Source organism: Mycetomoellerius zeteki, unplaced genomic scaffold (genome assembly GCF_001594055.1).
Source record: "Mycetomoellerius zeteki isolate Tzet28-1 unplaced genomic scaffold, Tzet1.0 scaffold102, whole genome shotgun sequence".
NCBI lineage: Eukaryota > Metazoa > Arthropoda > Insecta > Hymenoptera > Formicidae > Mycetomoellerius > Mycetomoellerius zeteki.
In genome coordinates this window covers 1,678,381-1,693,380 of record NW_017255933.1, presented here as the reverse complement: position 1 = coordinate 1,693,380, position 15,000 = coordinate 1,678,381, and the positions used below count along the sequence as shown (strand labels likewise).

Here is a 15,000-nt window from a genome sequence, read left to right as displayed (position 1 = left end):
CGCGCAGTTTATAAAACTGAAATAATACATTTGTAAAAAATTGCATTTAGTATTACTATCTGTATTAAGATCTGCTTTGACCGCAATTATTAATCAAGTAAAAAGTAGGTTTCAAAATCGCTAAAAAATTTGTCAAAATTAGAGTAGAAAATATTCGAAATCACCCTATATAGTAATATATACTCTGAGGATTGATGAGTTCATTTCATTGCGAGTAATGAATAGTTAATGTTAATAGTAATCTCCGACTTTGCAAAAATCCGTTTGTCCATTAGTCGAGCTAAATGAATAATTAATCGAGAGATCGTATTGCGACCCAAAAACAGTCGTTTTTATAAAAAATATAACGTTAATAATAACATTTTCTTAAGATCGGCAACCTATATATACTTATAATTTACATGTATTATTCAACGACACGGGCGATTAGAGCGAAAAATATTGCATGGAATTTTACACACACATTTATAGCATGTGATTTGTACGATGACTGGTGCAAAATCAGCTGTAAAAACTATAATCCATACGCGTAACTTTGTACCACATCGTGTGTCTTCACACACAGTGCTATAGTTGCAATAAATATTGTAGAAGTACAAACGTAAATAACGCTTCTCGTGTTTCTTAGTATTCTTCCGCATTTCAGCGTAGCGTAATAAGAATGTATACGAGTGCTCGTGAAGCGCGAGTCGAGTCGAAACCGGGTTTCCAATTAAAAAATTATTAATATCTCCACATGAATGTCTGCTACTCGATTTAGTCTAGTTTCCACTATCCATATATACATATCGAAGAAAATGCGTAGTTCGCGCAACAGAAATATCGCTTTTACGCTTACAAGATACTACAATGAGAAAAAAATATATTAAATTTTAATAAATATTTATTTGAATAGTGCCAGTTGAATATTTACTAAATGTAAACATATACTTATTTGATTCAAGAACCATTAATTTAATTTAACTAGTATTACTATTTATTTAGTAAATATTTATTTTCCGTAAATAACTGTTATATTATTATTTAAACGATTATTTATTAAAATTTAATACATTTTTTTATCAGTGCAAGTATGTCGCGTTTGCGTGATATTTCGATCACGATATCTTCCTTTACGATCATAAATGACAATGTGTCTCGAGAAGAAATTGTCGAGCATTGTGATCGAAAATGCGAATGAGATTCTCCTTTCGAATGTCATATTATTAAGCGTTATTATTTCAGTCGCGAGATATTCCTTTGCGTGCGAGGATGCTCTCGTGTACATCCTAAATAACCTTTCTCCCCCCCTCCCCCTCCCCCGATTTTTGACGTTGAATGCAAAGGCGAAAGGCCGCCGAAAGAAGAGCGCGTTTTAACGCGACGAGGTAGCGCTCTGTGAAAAGCATTCCAGCCACCACCTGTGCCCAAATGCCATAATTATGTTTCTTGTGCGCCTGCTTCTGGTACGGAGCGTTTGGATATTTTGCCTGCTGGAGGACGGTCTTTTGGCGTAAACGCCTTCTGTTAGACTGCAGGGCGCCTTTAAACGGCTCTTCGTTTTCACGCACCTTTCATCTCGCGCGAGTATGTGTCGCGCTATTGCGTTTGTGTCGGCACTTTTGACCCGACACTTCAAAATCGCATAGGTTTATATTTAATACTTTTACAGATTCAAACCAGACTTATTTCTCGTTGAAAGTGAATTAGGCAATCTTTTTCCAGTCCAGTTTTGCATTAAAAAATAATTGAACGTACGATTCTCTGCAAATCAAATTTTGTAAATTAAGGTTTCATTGAGGTAAATTTATGGTAATAATTGGAATTATAGAAATTTAATTATTGTTGGAGAATTATGTAATTGAAATTATATAAATTCAATACTATTTCTTATGTATGAACATGTATCTTTTTATAACGCTCCACGTCATGGACGAATGTGCTATTTAAAATAATGCTTGTACAACGTACGTATAAAATTATCGGACTGCATAGATGCAGCATAATTAATAAGCAGATACATAATAATCAACGTCGCCTGATTCTAGGACAAACAATTTTCTAATAAGGCGAGATTATACTACTTCTAAAAATATACGAGCAGTCGCGAAGGTGCTGAAGGCACGGCACTCTACCAACGCTAAAATCATCGTTAATAAAAAAGAGGCTCCGAAACTGCGTGATTTACAGGGAGAAAAAACCACACAACGAATACTTTAGATCAACCGGATTCACGTTCGCTGCGGAGAGATCCGCGGCTCTGACTTAATTCCCCAGGACCTATATTTATCGTATCTGATACCAGATTTCGAGCTGTCAAGTCGGACGAGCCAACGAGGCCTTTCCACGTTGCGGTCCAACAGGAGTTCGCGTGACGGCAACAGACGTTGCTCTCCTCTCTCCATTCACTCCCTCCCTCCTCGTCGGTCTCCCTCTTCCTTCCTTTCTCTCTCTCCCACTGATCCTCTCGTCTGATGCTTTTTTTCCTTTTTTCCTTCCTCGACCGCCAATTCGACGGCGCCGACCAATCGAGCGGCAGAAAACTCGCTCTATAAGCTCTGCACGCAGGCGGACCGGGTCCTCTCTCGACGAAATTGACGGAAGAGGTGCCCTCTCGCCCGCGGGGATCGCCGTGAAATAATCTGCTGATAAATTCCTCGAAGATCTTTCTCTTGCAGCAGAAAGGCAGAGAAGCGAGCGATTCTTTACGATCTGCTCGAGGCGGTCGATTCTTTGAATGAACATATCCCATTGATGAACAACATTCGATTGTTAATTCATCGATGCCGTTTGCATCTACCTTGATTAGTAACTTTTATATGAGATATATATGTTCCATAACGTATTTCTTGAACAGGACGGTGATCGTATAATCGAGAGATGAGATAATACCTTCTTATCCAAGACATGTTAAGACGTCAATAATTTAATGTCAGGTTACGAGCGATTGTAAAAAGAGAATTTTGTAATTATAATTACTTGAATGACAGATATTTTATATTTTAATCCAATTTTAAAAGCTAGATAAGCAATGACCCATATTATTGTTAACACAGATAATATTTTATTAGCATTGAAATTGATTTGTTATGTATATTGGTTGTAATAATATTCTAATTGTATTCTAAATTTTAATTGAGCAATGCCCTAATATATAGTAATATCTATTTAAACATTTTTTTAGTTAGAGATAATTCAATAAAAGATGATTCATTAATTTATATTTTAGAATATGTACAATTATAACAAATATATAACAAAGCAGCGTCAATTATTCTAATAAAGTATTATTTGTGATAATAACCTAATAACAATATAAAACATTTACTTAACTTTTAAAATCGGAGTACAATATAAAATCGTCTAAATGACTTTTATTAGCTATTTTTTCAAAGAAATCTTTTGGATGAATGCAAAAACGGAATTCTAGGACAATAGTACAGCGTCAAAGCTGTCAAATGCTCCGAAAAATATATCCCAGTAAAAAACTTTTAAGGACCAAGGAAAAAAACAGCTTTTTATTAAATAACTTACGAAGGTTGAAATAAGGTTATTTGGAATCGCCGCTGTTATTTGTGCGCTATAATTATATGTATAGTAACCCTATTTGTTAGTTGTTAAATAGAAGAAATCTAAATTATCTTTTGATTGCTTTTTATCAAATTATTTATTCAAAATTTCTGGTTTTTTCGGTCATTTTTCTTTGTAATTCTAAATATCAAAATATTGTGTTACAAGCTTAGGCTATAGCACACAAACTGCATAAGCATAACATAACATAGCATAGCATAAGACTGCCTGGACCAATGAGCATGAAGTGTCATATTGATTTACATAACATGCACATTGATCCAGATAGTCTTATACTAGCTGTGCTATGCTTAAAAATTTGGTGTGCTATCGTCTTAACAATAAGGATCACAACAGAAAAAAAAATCGAATCATCTTTCTTGGAGAAATCACTGCTGTTCATCGAATGTATTTTGATATTCGGAATATAGCATATATTTCCAATTAAATATGTATCTGCTTATTATTCAATTGGTCATTTACATTAATTATTCAATAGTTGTCGTAGCCTATTTGCATCTTTATGATATTATATATTGATGTTGTGTGACGATATAATCATAGCAAAGTAACAAATTTTGATGTTTCAGCACTTTATATTTTACAATGTGGATTGTAATTTAGAAATACAAGACGGTTCTTGTTAACTAGATTCGGTTAATCAAGACATTACTCAAATTAATCAATGGAGACAGTATTCAGCAGTAGGTTGCGGTGTAAATGGAAATGGATTACATCGAGCAATATTATGCTTGAGTATATAGAAGCGACGGTAGCGGAACATAGGTGGAGACAAACTAATGTACATGCACTATGCAGTAGCAAGTAGACAAACTAATGCGAATATACATTGTACACTAACAAAGACGTAGAAGATTAACGTTATATAACATTATGTCATATACTATATAAATCCTAATCATAGAAAAATACTTGAAGACTTTCCATACAAGTGTAAAGGATAAATTATTAAAAAAATGCACTAGATAAATAAGCCATTTTTTTATAAGAATGTACTCTCTAAAATCTTTGGAATGGAATCTAATTCTAAAGAATGACAAAGAGTGATAAGCCAGTATTGAAAAAGAATGGCTCAATTGTCAATTTCTAAGAGTGAGATAATTTCACTCTCTAGAGTTAGATAACAAAGATTAGATTAGAGAGTAAGAAAAAATCTTCTTTCGTTATTAGCATACTATTCAAAAATTGTCTTTTCAAAAAAAAGATAGTGTTCATTAACCAGTTCGCAGCCGTCTTCGTTCTCAATTAGAACCTCGTGCAATCGAAAAGCAACGAAATCCCAAACCCAAACGAGCCAACAGGTTAACGTTTGAAGCCGCCGAAACGCGAGCGAAATAAAGGAAGCAAGAAAAATCACGCGCCTGTCCCATCCTATCCCTCGAGGGAAGCACCCTCGGAGTCAGTCCGCCGTTTTTTGGTCCATGGTAGCACGCGCAACATCCCTTCGCGCTGGATCCACGATCCATGGACCAGTCTTGAGTGAGCGGGGAGGCCAATGTCTCGTCCGATTGGCCCGCGCGATCTCTCGCAAGCGTGCGAGCGAGAGTGACGAGTCGTTGGTCGAACAGAGATGAAAGGAGGGGGTCAAGGGGGGGAGTAGCACGCATCGGGGACTGCGGGGTGCAGAGGGCCCGCCACCGGAGAGGGACTCGCGGCAGTTCGGATGCGCATCGTGCGAGGACGGCGTTTCAGTTAGCGGCGAGCCGCTGTCGAGGGAGGGTTGTTTTATCGCCGGTTTCGCCGGTGTCCGATCGCAACCGAATTCCTGCTTCGCTTTTCGCGCCACGGAATTCGTCCGTTAATTCATTTCGTTGTTCGGGTCGAGACGCGTTTTCGACGATCGTAGGGTGAAAAATTCGTGGGTCTGTTTGAGTGAGGAAAAAAAAAAACTTTTGGAGTGATGAGTCAGGCTCCTTGGACAGCAGTCTAGTTTCAGTGTGAACAGTGAGTTTATCTTTTTCGCGAGACTAAGCGCATAGTTAAATTCATCATCGTGTCGCGTTCCAAGTCTTGGCCAGTGCCAATATAATGTGAGCCGTCGTGAATGACAGAGACGGATTCAGAGATACGAACGACAGAAATTAAACGTGCTCTGATTTCAACATGACGCGGAGCTGGATCTAGAACCGATCGCATCTCAATCCCCTTTTCTGTAGAGGGGAAAGTAAAGGTAGGAGGGAAGACGAGGAGACGTGAAAATCTTCTCGTGGTCGTTAAATCGTTAAATCGTCAACGACATATCGTAGCGCACCTCCGTAGAGAAGCGCAACAGAACGAAGAATATGGAGCGGCGTTTGCCAACGGCGTGCAGCATGACGGAAAAACGAAGCTCACGCCGATCCTTCCGGCCATGGATCGTCCTCGCGACGGTCCTGTTCGGCCAGCTGCTGCTCCTGCAGCAGGTCCACGGCGAGATCTACACCAAGATGTTCTCCAGCCAGCAGAACCCCAGCGATCCGTGTTACGACGAGGATCGGCCACGCCGGTGCATACCCGATTTCGTGAATGCGGCTTTCGGCGCAACCGTCGAAGCATCGTCCACGTGTGGCACCGGTGGGCCCACCCGCTACTGCGATGTCACCGACGAGCCCGGCGGCACCACCGGCATCGGTCACTGTCACGTGTGCGACGATAGCACGCCCCGGCGACGCTTCCCTGCCAGTTATCTGACCGACCTTAACAACCCGAACAACGTCACCTGCTGGCGCAGCGAGCCGCTCGTCAGTTCACAGAGCTTCTCGGCGCCTCCCGACAACGTCACTCTGACCCTCTCGCTCGGCAAGAAATACGAGTTAACGTACGTCAGTCTGCAGTTCTGCCCACGCGCCGCCAAGCCGGACTCCATCGCGATCTACAAGTCCATGGATTACGGCAAGACCTGGCAACCGTTTCAGTTTTATTCATCGCAATGTCGCCGGGTTTATGGCAGGCCCAATCGCGCGACTATCACCAAAGCGAACGAGCAAGAGGCGCGGTGTACCGACAGCCATCGTTACACCGGCGGAGATGGTCTCGGTCCAGTCGGCAGGATCGCCTTTAGCACTCTGGAAGGTCGACCATCCGCCGCCGACTTCGACAACTCACCGGTATTGCAGGATTGGGTGACCGCCACGGATATTCGAGTGGTATTCAACCGGCTGCATATGCCGCAGCAGCCGAGTCCGGACCAGGTACCGCACAACGGCGAGGAGCATCACGTGGCGGCGATCGGGGTGGAAGAGCTGACGAAGCGAGAACGCGAGCGCGAGGAGCGGCTGAAGAATCAGAAGAACGCGATCCTGCACGCGCAGGATCCGCTGGTAACAGCATTACCGTCGGTCCATCAGGTGATCGCGCCCCAAGAGATGCAATCGAACGACGCGATCGATGCCGCGGTCCGAGACATGGGCTTCGTGCCGGTCACCATCTCCTCGACCACGACCACGCTCGCCAGCGTGGCGATGAACGGCTTGGGCCCGGCTACAGCCACCATGGCCCATCACTACGCGGTCTCGGACTTCGCCGTGGGCGGCAGGTGCAAGTGCAACGGACACGCGGCGCGCTGCATCCCCGGCAAGGACGGCGAGGTCGTCTGCGAGTGCAGGCACAACACCGCTGGCAGAGACTGCGAGCGGTGCCGGCCCTTCCACTTCGATCGACCGTGGGCTAGGGCCACCGCCAGAGATGCCAACGAGTGCAAAGGTTCGTTTCGATACAAATTCAATTACCCAATTACGATTTTATGATAATAAATTCAACGCATGTCGAATGCGTTGTTCAATTTAGGCAGCAATGATTGAATGATCTAAAAATTAGCATCTCTGAATTGGCTGCATATGTTATAGATAAAATCTAATGGATGCAGTCCTTGCAATATTTGGTCTGAAATATTACTATGTTCGTTACTTTTTATTTCTTTTATATGTACTTTTTTAATGCATTTGTACATCAACATACTGCAATGTGTTACTCTTGGAACATATTTAATCTACACGGATAGAATATGTAATGTCCTAAATTAAAAATTGGAATAATTGAATAACATCATTGAACGTAATATGGAAAGAACGGTTTTGTTGAAGTGTCTAACAAGTTAACTAGATACAGATCTAAAAACAATTTTGTTGATCAAAATAATTACGTAGAACATTTAAATTGATTGCTATAGAATGTCAAAACTTTACAGCATTGTTTATCATGTTTGAGATTCCTACATAATTATTTTGATAATCCAACAAAATTATTTTCAGATCTGTATTTAGCTAAATATTTAAATACTTCTACGCAAAATCATTCTTTTCGTGCAACATTTTATTTTTATTAGATATCTTATCAGCTCAAAATATTACTTTAATTTGAATTTTGGTTATATAAATTGAAAACTAATTCAAAGTATATACAGGGTGTTTTATATATATATATATATATATCTTTATACACAAACTATTTCCACAACATGATTTTCCTTCTATTAAATAAAGAAACTGAGGTACTTCCAGTTCAACAGTTTAGCCGATAAATCGTTTTACTAAAATGTATCGGTTAGTCTGTTGTTGAGTAATAAGCCTCAATCGAAGTTAGGGACACTTGGATACTAACGATTATTCAAATCACGTGATGTATAACAGCAATTTAATCCCGAGACGAAATGCGAATTTGTGTGGTTGCAAGCGGATGCATTTTCGAGGAGTTTTGAGTTAAGTTATATGGATTTTGATAATTATGCGTATTATTATCGCCGGGAGAGAGAGAGAGAGAGAGAGAGATTCAAAGCCAAGCAGAATTACGTGATCGGAGATATGTACATACGAGTTCTGCGATGAAAGCGGATGCTACGAGATTCTGCAAATGATTGATAGGTACACCAATGTCCATTCTGTTGTGTGATTGCGTGAATGAATTGATCGTAATACCATTGTATAGGAATTAGGGCACGCAGTACATTAATGTAATAGTATCCAATATATTATACTACTGTATATATTAGATAAAGTATGATATGATGAATGTAAATATAACGGTAATCTTTCTCTTTTTCTCTCTTTCTCTCGCTCTCTCTTGTATTTTTATTTGTTCCATAGAATATTGTTTCTTGAAATACCGTTTTATCAAAATTTATCGGGTATCATGATATCACTCTGTGAGAAACTTTAAAAAATATTTCTTTGTTTAAATTAATTGGAAATCTTGTTAAATTTAGAAAAAAAAACGATATTTAATTCAAATTGCATCGATTAATTACACAAAAATTTGAATTAATCACATTTATATGTTTATAATACAAATGCAATATGCATATAATATATAAAAAATATCAATAGATATGTTGTATGGCTCAATTGAGAAATTATTTTATATAAAGTTCCCTTTTATATAAAGTTCAATATATTTCGATTCAATATCAAGCATGATATTAGAAAGTTCAGAGCTAGAACAACATTAGCTGATCAAATATCTCTATTGGAATCGCCATGTTTGTAATAGACTAAATATGAGTATCATGTTTACGATTGCAAAATTAAATGGACGGAGATGCAGAAATAGCTCTGTGTGTGTATGTGAAGCTGGCTAATCCGTTGCAACTTGCGGGCAACATATTACTTTTGACTATACAGCGAGGAGAGATTGCCATGAATATTAAACTGGTATCTATGACTTTATGATTGCAATATCATGGTAACTAATTTTTTTACTCGGCTGTCTTGAAGCTTATTACACCTATTGTGTTTCGGAACATAATCTGTAGTGATGCTTCAAAGTTTGCAATATTCCGTGCCGTTGAGATACAAAGTAAGGCTGATATTTTATGTGTCGTATGACAAGGTTTTTCAAGCCTGTTGATTGGATGCAGAACAGAGAGGTTCTCGGATTGCCCTGTCCCAGCCAATCAGCACGCTTAAAAAGTTTGCCGTATGACACATAAGATATTAGCCTAACTTAGAGATATCATCACGCTTTACGATCGCACGAATTCTTTAATCAAATTCGTAGTCAGTTTTTTCCAGGAGAAGATTTAATTGGATATTACATTTTTTTCCACAACTTTTGAATGCTCAACTCAATACGAAATCTCTTTGAGCAGAACACGGCTGGCTTTAAATGAAGCCACTGAACCTTTACAATTCCATTATCTGTATGGCGAATTCGATAAATATTCCGTTACAGGGTTTCTCTTTGTATCGCAAAGCCCGCGTTTCAGCTCTTGTTAGCGCAGATACGTCAATTCGCGTTTTCTTTTTGCTCATTCTGCAAACGTTGCTCCTCTCGATTCGTCGCGGATTTCAAGGCTACGGCAATAATCTCATATTATGAGTCTCTCCAGGAACGCCAGGCGTATCTAACGCCCGTTATTCAACGGGGCCATATTTATTGAATTTCGGGATCGGGGACCGTGGGGTGCGCATCCGGCGCGCGTATGGCTCTTTCGAGAAGTAAAAAATAAACATCGAAAAGAGACTCGCTCGATTCCGCATCCCTTCTTGTCTATTCGTCCCCTCCGGTCTCTCCTTCCCCCCTTCTTCACCTCGCGCACCCAGCGTTCTGTCTCTCTTCGGAACGATCCCGGGGTTAGGCCTCTCGAGACTCACCCCTTAATTCGAAGCGGCGAAGCGTTGCCCCGGTATCACGGAGGCCGCGTAGCCGAAATCAAAAACGTCGGAGGGTAAAACCACCCTCCAAAATCGTTTCGAATCGATAAGGGACGCCACCGGTATTCGCGCGCCCCGCACGCGCGTCCCGCGGTCTGGATTCTCGCGGGGTAGGAGGAGGGCCACGCCGCGGCGAAAAATGTAATCGGATTTAATTGGATCGACGATCGCGAAGGAGCACCCTTGTTTATTTTCGGAGAGACACGGTGCCTGACACACACAGGCTCGGGCAGGAGAGGTGCGATAAATGGAAGGCGCCTTTAGACGCTCGGAATCTGCGGTTTTTTTCGTTATCAGCGAGCTCCGAGCTTCTTTTCACTCTGTAGCTGAATTTCCGCATTTGAGTTTTAATTTCTTATGACTATCTCGAGCTTTCTTTATATTAGTCGCGCATTTAAAGCAGAGTTTAACCAAAATGTAATGTACCTTTAATCTGCACTCTAATTAATTTGTAATTTGCGATGCATCATTTAAACGATTGCTATCAGCGGACGTAACAGAAATTTTAAAACTTAAGCATAACAGCGACGGACAATAAATATATACGCGAAATAATACTAACTTTGGATACAAGGAAATTGCTAGAAAGACACGCGCGACCGGTTGGGAAACAAAAAAGTTGAGGAGTTATCTCGCAGACACGAGACATGTAATACGCGCTTTGAACGGCTCACTCTCTCTCTCTAATAAACTGTACAATTTTTAATGTACTTAAACGCGACGATAATTATTGGATTAACCTGACCTATCCTCCAAAGCTTGTCAGTTTCGTTAATTCTGGATTAATTCCCGAAGTGATATGGATCTGTGAAGTTAGCACATTTTATTAACATAAAAAAAGAATGACAGTTCCAGTGACACTTTTCATAGTTCTACAGTTCCGTATAAAAATAAAAGGAAGTTACGCATATTTTAGAATTTAAAAAATTAAAATTGAAAAAATAGCAACCGGAATTTAGGTTTTTTTAGTATGAAAGATGCGGAATCTTTTTTTATTTGTACAAAGAACTGAAAAATGTTACTGAGACTCATGTCATTATTTTCTTTATATCAATAAAATGTCGTGTTAACTTCACAGATTTAAATGATGCAGCTTCTACTTACAAATATTGTGCAATGCTTTCTGTTCTTTCAAGTTCATTTCATAAAATTTACAAAGAACTAATATAACGAATAAATTAATAGATTATACAGAAAAATATTAATTTGATATTCTATGAACATAATTTAATTGACAATATTAATTAAATTTGATTTCGAAATATGTATCATTCTGTTTTCTTTCAGCCGGAAATAAAAAATGATATTGATAGTAAATTAATATTACAAAGCCGAGGTATTTATATTTTGATGTTTGTTTTCAAAGAGCAAATAAACTGCGAAAATTAGAGCGCTAATTAAATGTAAATGCCAGTTTGAAATATTTGATCCATTTTCGATTCGAATTAATTAAATAATTGACTCGCAGCGAACCGTAGCTAATCGCTATACGCTAGTTAACGCAATACTGTCCGCAATTGGAAATCGCAGGAAAAAAAGGAACGGTGAATTGTGTCAGTTCAACAACGATAACTGCGATTAGAAAACGTAAATCAAGTTAATTAGTTATGCTACAGCTGTCGCGCGCCGTGCGAATGCAAAATGCAAAACTAGCCACTAGAAAATAATCGTCTGCAGGAGAGATGCAAATATTCCTGCGAAAAAAATGACACGCCACTTTTGAACGATCGATCGAGTCGACGAAGAGTCTTCCGCGTCGGTCGATTCCGGTTACGCGTTTCGACACGATCGGTCATCCGTGAGCAGATTGTCCCGCGTGTGGAATTCCCGCAGATTGTCGCGTGAGCTGATTCTCCTTCGTCGTACATTTCTAGTTTCTCTCGCCCCATTTCGATATTGCGCTTTCACGTGTATAGATAATCGTCGGCCAACTTGTCCGCGCTTCGAAAGGGCGAATATATGTATAATATATCGTGGAAAAATGTTTGTAACTCCGATTAAGTCAAATACGCGAGCGGTCTATTTTTTTTTTTTTTTTAATGAATTTGTGAAGGTAGTTCTGTAAAACATGGAACGTATTTGCGAATGTGATGTATTGACGTTGTCTGTGTTATTTTGCGCAAATTGAAAAATTCGTGGTTTGTATCTGAGTATAATTAACCAATACTAAATAGAAGTTGAATCGATGTACTCTGTTTGCATACGTGAAGATGTGTAATATTTAGATAGAAGAATTCGTATCGGTGTATTTTAAACTCGGTTCAAATTTATTTCAAGTGAATAAAAGTTATCTTGGAAAAGATATTCGAATACCACATCGATTAATGTAAAGATTCTTAAATAACAGTTTGAACCACCATATTTTTCAGAATCTGCTTAAGATAAAAAATGAGAGATGTATATATCTTATTTTATCTTAAGCAAGTCCTGAAAAATATGGCGGACCAAAAACGGATGATATTTAATCTTTCACTTGAGGATTTCTAGATTAATGTATTTAGTAATTAAATATTCCTTTAAACTTTAAATGCACGGATAATTTTTATATACTTTTAAATAATTTCGCAACACAATTCTGTTGGCGATATCATTCTTTTGGAAACGCTAAAATTAATCTATCAGATAAAACAATTATATCACCAGCCTTTGTTTTTTGAACCAGTAATTTCAATCGATCCCTGCCAGAAGTATTTGCATCTCCCCTGCAGATGTCTACCCGGATTATCGCGCGCAAAACGTTTTCCGTTTCCCCTTCGTTTCGACGCCGATATATATCCTACATGTACATATACATACGTACGAGCATGCGTGCGTGCGAAACGTCAACCACGCGATAAATAAAAAAACCTCTCCGCATTACGGCGCGTTACGTACGAAGAAATGTCGCCATTAATTATCGCGGTTAGTTAATTAATTTCAGACATGGGTGAAATTGCGCACGATCGGTCGCCAAATCAGAATCAGTGCTCCTTCGTATCTCCCCTTTTTTACTCCCCGGACGTCGGCTATCTTCGATTGACTCATTCCATGTTATATCGAAAAGAAAAAAAACGACGCTACCTATTAATTAATACGTGCCGCAAAATGCGCAATTTCTCTCCGTGCAAAATTGTGCAAATTGGTACACACTTGATGAACCGTCGCTTCGTATTTTCAATACAAAACATTGATAACCCAATTGACCGTTTTTTCAATTCACAATGATCGAAGCGATATTTGACACGATGCAAGATCGTTCTATTTGTACAGCTATAGAACAATAAGTGGAAAGAAAGTAAAATAGATAACTATTCGAAAGTTTTAAAGGAGAAACATTTACGGTATTTTATATTTTGCTATACATTATACACACACTGGGAAAAATGTCTGATTGAAAATGGACAAACCAGAAGATTCTGATTGTGGCAATTAGAATTCTATTTTTATTTCAATTAGAATTCTATTAGATTTAACCAGAAAATTCTAATTTGTCCATTTGCATATTTTCAAATATTTTTAAAGAAGCGAGAGTATTATAGTTAAAACTTGATACGAATCTCTCGACGTGAAAAAAGTTGTATTTATAAAATTTAGAAACAAAATTACAATAATATCTCATTTAACGATTCTTTATAATACGCTGGGAAACCGTACCCGAGTAACTTCACGAGTGTAATTGGCAATGGAATGAAGATAATTGAAAATGGGACTATTACTCAGAGGCGATTACGCGCAACAATTATCTTTTAAACAATCCATTTAAGATAATAAGAAGCGAGAGAGATCCGGTTAAAAAGCGATTTGAGATGATCATTTATCGGTCGATGCTATATAAAGCGTAAAAAAGCTAAGTTAGGATGATTAATACTCTGCTAGATCTCTAACGAAAGAAATAGGGCCGCGTGCTCGCGTCAGAATAATGAAATATAATTACACCCTCGTGAGATTGTAACACTTTTATAACGGCTGCAAGAATAGCGTTAATAAAATATACCTTTATAGCCGCGGATACGTTTCTCTATAACGCACTTCATTACATTGATCGTTCCTTCAACAACCCCGTGAACAAACATGATGGAAGGAACGATAGCTTTGCTGCGCTCGACAAACTTATGGGAAAGATCAACAGTCAATTATAATGCTCTGTAATGTATTTTCTGTTACAATTCTAATTACGTACAGAATTTTTTCTAGCTTAACATTTACTATTTGCACTGAGAGAAAAATATTTGGTGATCATAATTGCATAGTAAAATAATTATGAAGCACCATTTTTATGATTATTACTGCTGTAATATAATAATAATGACTATATATGTAGTTCTCTCAAACATGAAAAAATTTTACTATAAATTATGATAATTTCAAATATTAAAATAGTAGAATATCACGATTTAAATGGTATTTAAATAAAATAAACATTTTTATTCATAAATGTAATTGTAATTATAGTGAATAACTGTTTTCTTAAATTCACTTACTATTTTATATGGTAATAACTAAAAAATATGTTTAAGAAACTAAAAATTTTCAAGCAATGCGTGTGACTATTATTGCATAATTGACTATGTTTGTATCTTGATGTTTGTATATTGATTCAAAAAATTATAAATATATAATTGTCCCAAAAAATGACTATAAATTATAGTTAAATTATGGTAATTGCAACCATTTTTTTCTCTCCATTCCATTCAGTGGAATAATCATTTAATTTTTATTTTACTTAACATTATTTGAAAAAATTAATTGTATTATTACGTTTATTGATTACTATAATAGTTTTAATATAAGTTTCTTAATATTAATGTAAAACAATATTATACTG

The 15,000-nt window shown here is 38.0% G+C and overlaps 1 protein-coding gene across 2 annotated transcripts in view; it reads left to right on the top strand.

Annotated features, from left to right (window-relative positions):
* Positions 1-5,479: 5,479 nt before the first annotated feature.
* LOC108732038 (netrin-1) overlaps positions 5,480-15,000 on the top strand; it is a 214,536-nt gene continuing 205,015 nt past the window's right edge. Inside the window, exon 1 of one of the 2 annotated variants that reach the window (XM_018462652.1) lies at positions 5,480-7,251. In XM_018462652.1, the coding sequence (XP_018318154.1) occupies positions 5,853-7,251 (1,399 nt within the window). In that variant the 5' untranslated portion in view covers positions 5,480-5,852. The remainder of the gene's footprint in view (positions 7,252-15,000) is intronic. The other variant, XM_018462644.1, reaches the window with a different exon arrangement.